This window comes from Triticum aestivum, chromosome 4A (genome assembly GCF_018294505.1).
Source record: "Triticum aestivum cultivar Chinese Spring chromosome 4A, IWGSC CS RefSeq v2.1, whole genome shotgun sequence".
NCBI lineage: Eukaryota > Viridiplantae > Streptophyta > Magnoliopsida > Poales > Poaceae > Triticum > Triticum aestivum.
In genome coordinates this window covers 474,504,613-474,509,496 of record NC_057803.1, presented here as the reverse complement: position 1 = coordinate 474,509,496, position 4,884 = coordinate 474,504,613, and the positions used below count along the sequence as shown (strand labels likewise).

Sequence of the window (4,884 nt, the reverse complement as noted above, 5' to 3'; positions counted from 1 at the left end):
GTTGATGATATAATTGTGACTAGCTCGTCCAATGAAGCAATTACAGCATTACTCAGTGATCTTCGGTCAGAATTTGCTCTCAAAGATTTGGGAGACTTACATTATTTTCTAGGCATTGAAGTTAAGAAAACTGATCATGGCATTCATCTTTCTCAAGGAAAATATGCCACTGACTTGTTGAGCAGAGTTGGCATGCAGGATTGTAAACCATCACCGACCCCTCTGTCAAGTTCAGAAACACTGTCCCTCACAGAGGGAACACTCTTGAATCAGGATGACAGCACCAGTTATAGAAGTATAGTTGGTGCGCTTCAATACTTAACACTTACTCGTCCTGACATCTCATTTGCAGTCAACGAGGTTTGCCAGTTCTTGCATGCACCTACCACAGCTCACCGGACAGCAGCAAAACGCATCTTACGGTATGTCAAGAACACTGTTAGTATGGGCCTTTCCATCAACCGATCATCCTCCATGGGCATTAGTGCCTTCTCTGATGCGGATTGGACTGGCTGCTTGGATGATAGAAGGTCCACCGGGGAATTTGCAATTTTTCATGGCCCAAACTTAGTCTCTTGGTGTGCAAAGAAACAAGCCATTGTTTCTAGGTCTAGCACTGAAGCAGAATACAAAGCCCTGGCAAACGCTACAGCTGAAGTCATTTGGATCCAAGCAATACTGAAAGAGTTGGGAATATTAAGAACTCCAACACCTTGTCTTTGGTGTGATAATCTTGGTGCAACTTATTTGTCTGCTAATCCAGTTTTCTATGCCAGGACCAAATACATCGAGATAGATTTTCATTTTGTCAGGAACGAGTTGCCAACAAAGAATTAGAGATCGGGTTCATTTCATCCAAGGATCAAATTGCAGATGGGTTTACAAAGGCGCTACCAACTAGAAGCTTTGAAGATTTTCGGCGTAATCTCAACCTGGTTCGGTTTTGATTATGGGGAAGTGATGTTCCGGTTTTGATTATGGGGAAGTGTTAAACATCATGTCACGTTGGTTATGTTCCATATGTGCCATGTTTATCTTAGGTAGTTAGAGATAGAGTTTGTTTTAATTCTCTCTTATCTTTCTATCTCTTCTCCCTATTGTATCTCTCGATCGTTAGCTTACGATCGCACCCTGTAACGCCACGAGACGGCTCTCGACACATATCAATATATAACATGCGGCTCTTCCTGTATGGAGAGTAGAAACGCTTCCACAACTTTCCACATGCAAAACATATATTGGGAACAGAGGGAGTAATATAGTACTACCTCTGTACTCTAATGTAAGATGTTACTGCAAAAATATCTTGTACTCCCTCTGTAAACTAATATAAGAATGTTTAGATCACTAAAATAGTGTTCTAAACGCTCTTATATTAGTTTACGGAGGGAGTATTAGTGTACAGAGGTAGTAAGTTGCATAAACCAACAGACATATCCAGGGAATCTGAAACCTTGCAGTACTTCATTATTGACCGAACGGCGAGCCAAACTACTTCCAAATGGGAAACATTACCTTTTCTTTTTCAAGGTGATGTACTACTGGATAAATAAATGAACTTCAGTCTAGTTCTTTACATCATCCAAGCACACAAATCTGGCTCGAATCTGAATGCAAAGGAAGCAAAAGAACAGCGGTGGCAGCAGCGGCAGTAATCTCTCGATGTGGATCCTTCAGAACTTCAGAACAGCAGTCGTACGCTACTCAGACTCAACGTGCAACAAGGACCAAGAAGCTCCCCAGCACACTTCCATCACAAGAACTGAAAGTACTCGATGCATCTCGACTGGCCGATCGGCAGCAGTGTCCTCGACAGAGCATGGCCGCTAGCAGCGCCAGACGAAGCGCCTGTTCCGGCGAGACTGTCGGTCTCCATCTTGACTGGGGCATCGCCTGCCGACGGTGATGTGTCTGTCCACTGAAACTGGTGACCGTAAGCGCCTCTGTCGTTCTGTTGGTTGGTTGTGCTCGCTGGTGACTGCAGTGTGCCCGGCGACGTTAGGAATGTCGGCTGCTCGCCGGTGGCATGCGACCCGAAGCAGATGGACACCGCCCTCCTCGAGGACGACTGCTCAGTGGTGTCTGGGGCGCTGCCGATGGGCCTCGAGGTGGTGTTGCAGCTGTGATGGTTGAAGTAAGTGACCGTGAACAATGGTGGGTCGCTCATGTCCTTCTGCTGGACTTGTTTTGTCGCAGGGCACTTCAGGTCAGTCTTGTAGGTACATCTGTAGTAGAACCTGCAAATTGTACAACGCAGATTTGAGTTTCCAAGCCCGAAGGAAACAGAAGAAATCTTTGACAAAATATAGGCAGACAATAGTTGCATTCAAGAGCAAATGCATTTCCAGGACTAGTTAGGGAAGTATAGACATACAATAGGTGCATTCGAGAGCGCATACATTTGGCATGGCTTCTGTGGTGTAGTGTCCCATCTAATGACAGTGCAAGTAATTTTCTTTTTGAGGAAAGTACAAGTAAATTTTGACACCTTTCCTCTGCCAACTTGCCTTATTCTTCTTCACATTAGAGTACTTTAAGTAAGCAACTAAGCATACATGCACAGAGTAACATTACTTACAACATTCCTATAAAGAAGCACAATTGTTAAATCGTGTGCTTATTTTCAACCCCCCCCCCTCCCCCCAATCAACATTCAATCTATTAAAATTAGGCCAAAATGTTCCATAGTACCACACGCTTTTAGGGACCTTTTATCTACTGTTTTCTAAAAGAAGAAACGTTAACATCTATGACCAGTCTCTTGACGGACTAACAGGATCGATGTTGGGTCGCATCACGGGCCAACCAGTCTCCAGTCTCCAAGGAAGTAAAAGAAGTATTAGCTGAGACCGTCGGCATGATGCTAAAGGTTGCAGACTCGAATCAGGACAAGTGGGCAAAACAAATGAGGAAACTTCTAGCCTGCTAGTGATATATATTAGATTTCAAACGACTTGCAAATGACAGGCAACAAAGGAGGTCCAGTTGCGATTTTTTTTATCCGTATGGCGAGCCAGCACTTTTTGGATTTTTATTTGTCTTGCTGGGTTGTCAATTACGTAAGAGATAGCCGCTGTGAAGGTCCCTACGCCGATTACATAAACAGTTTTTAGTTGACGTCTTGACGAGCATGCCTTTACTTTCCACTTGATTAAGGGCTATGCCGACACTTGTCGCATTCTAGTTCCGCCAAGAAGTAACTAGTGGAAAGCCACGCAATATGTTATGTCCACAACAGAGTTTGCTGCAAAGAATCAAATACATTGACCAGACCGCCTGCTAATACACAAACTCTGGGTGCGGTAAGCGGTGATGTGATTTGTGGTACTGATGAAGTTTTATTATTCCAAAAAAGTAAGTTTAATTGTTTTGATTTTGATATCTGGCCCATTCACAACCTGCATACAAAGAAATGTTTCTATTTGTATGTATAATGTTATAGAAACTAAAGATTACTAGTTAATAAACATGTATTATATCTGAGAGACATGTTCTCCACCTATAGTAGACTAAAAAGATGATCTTGCATGCATATATATTGGCTAATTTTCTTGATATTGCGAGCTAGGAATTCTTCCTGTTAGAAAAAGGAGTAGAAGGTCCAGGCCCCCCCAAATGCTCCAGATCAACACACGCCCTCGGTAAATTCGCCCAATTTCAGTCCCTGCTAATTCACCAGCAGATCTACCAACACCTAGAAACCAACCGTTCTACTTGAAATTACTTGACCACTCACAGGCAACACATGCATGAACGGGAATAGGAAAAACATGGAGCTTGGGGGAATGGAGCGAATCGGCCAAGAAGCAGACCTCGGGAAGTTGGAGTTGGAGAGCTTCTTCTCGCCGTACTTCCTCCACTGGTGCCCGTCGTCGTACGGCGCGTAGGTGTCCGCCGTCCACGTCCGCTCCTCCTTCCTGGCGTCACCACGCAGAGCGACGGCAAGAGCAGAGAAGGGAAATCAAGAAACTGAAGCGCAAAGCGTCGACCTTCTGCCGCGAGAAATTAGCAGGGCAAACCGCGGGAGCGTACCGGATTCTTTGCTGGGTCCTGGTCGCCCTGCCGCTGGATCCCAGGTCGCTGGGGTAGGAAGGGACGGAGTCCAGGGCCATGGAGGTGGGTCGGTCGGAGAAGGAGAAGGGAAGCGAGGAGAGAGGACGGAGGGAGAGGCCTTGGGATTTTGTGGGCCGGCGGTGGAGAAGAGGCGACGTTTCTGCTGGGGCCTTCCTCGGTCTCTCTGACTAGCTTTATTTATAGCATTAAACAACGACGGCGCGGGGAGGAGCATTCTTCAACGTTAACACGCGTCGCCCCCTCTCCCATGCTTCCCTTAACGGCGCTTATTACTCCCCCCCCCCCCCCCCCCCCCCAATCCAGACATTTCCTCCTGCTTTTTGAACCTTTTCTTCCAAGAGTGTACTACTTTTGTTTAAAAAATTCAATTTAAAAGTATTTAAAAATATGTTGATAATCCGGTCTCTATATTTATGACCGTTTCCTAAATTTATGAAAACGTTCATAATATGGTGTTTCGGGGCGGTGCAGTCCGCGCCGGTGGTTGTGACGGTAACCAAACTTTCGGTGCGGCGCAACCCGCGCCAATGGTTTATGACGATAAGTGGTATTTTAGTGTGGCGCAGCCCGAGCCAATGGTTTGTGACGCTAACGGGTCTTTCGGTGCGGCGCAACCTACACCAATGGTTGCGACATCAATCGGTCTTTCGGCGCCGCGCAACCCACACCAATGGTTCTGATGTCAACTGGTCTTTCGGTGCGGCGCAGCCCGTGCCAATGGTTGCGACATCAATCGGTCTTTCGGCGTCGTGCAGCCCGCGCCAATACGTCAACTAGTCTTTTGGTGTGACGCAGCCCGCGTCAATGGTT

General features: G+C 46.1%; 1 protein-coding gene across 1 annotated transcript; it reads right to left on the bottom strand.

Annotated features, from left to right (window-relative positions):
* Nucleotides 1-1,436: 1,436 nt before the first annotated feature.
* Nucleotides 1,437-4,262, bottom strand: LOC100192139 (WRKY transcription factor 55). Its single transcript, XM_044508220.1, has 3 exons — nt 4,033-4,262; nt 3,813-3,917; nt 1,437-2,237 (listed from the first exon to the last, which is right to left on the bottom strand). Exons 1-3 carry the CDS (start codon nt 4,110-4,112, stop codon nt 1,754-1,756), a joined length of 669 nt encoding a protein of 222 aa, XP_044364155.1. The 5' UTR covers nt 4,113-4,262; the 3' UTR covers nt 1,437-1,753.
* Nucleotides 4,263-4,884: the final 622 nt, after the last annotated feature.

Coding starts and splice junctions, on each gene's coding strand:
- LOC100192139 (XM_044508220.1), bottom strand. CDS start 4,112: ATGGCCCTGGACTCCGTCCCTTCCTACCCCAGCGACCTGGGATCCAGC. Junction 3,918..4,032: donor AGGACCCAGCAAAGAATCCG/GTACGCTCCCGC, acceptor TGGTGACGCCAG/GAAGGAGGAGCGGACGTGGA. Junction 2,238..3,812: donor TCCAACTCCAACTTCCCGAG/GTCTGCTTCTTG, acceptor TACAATTTGCAG/GTTCTACTACAGATGTACCT.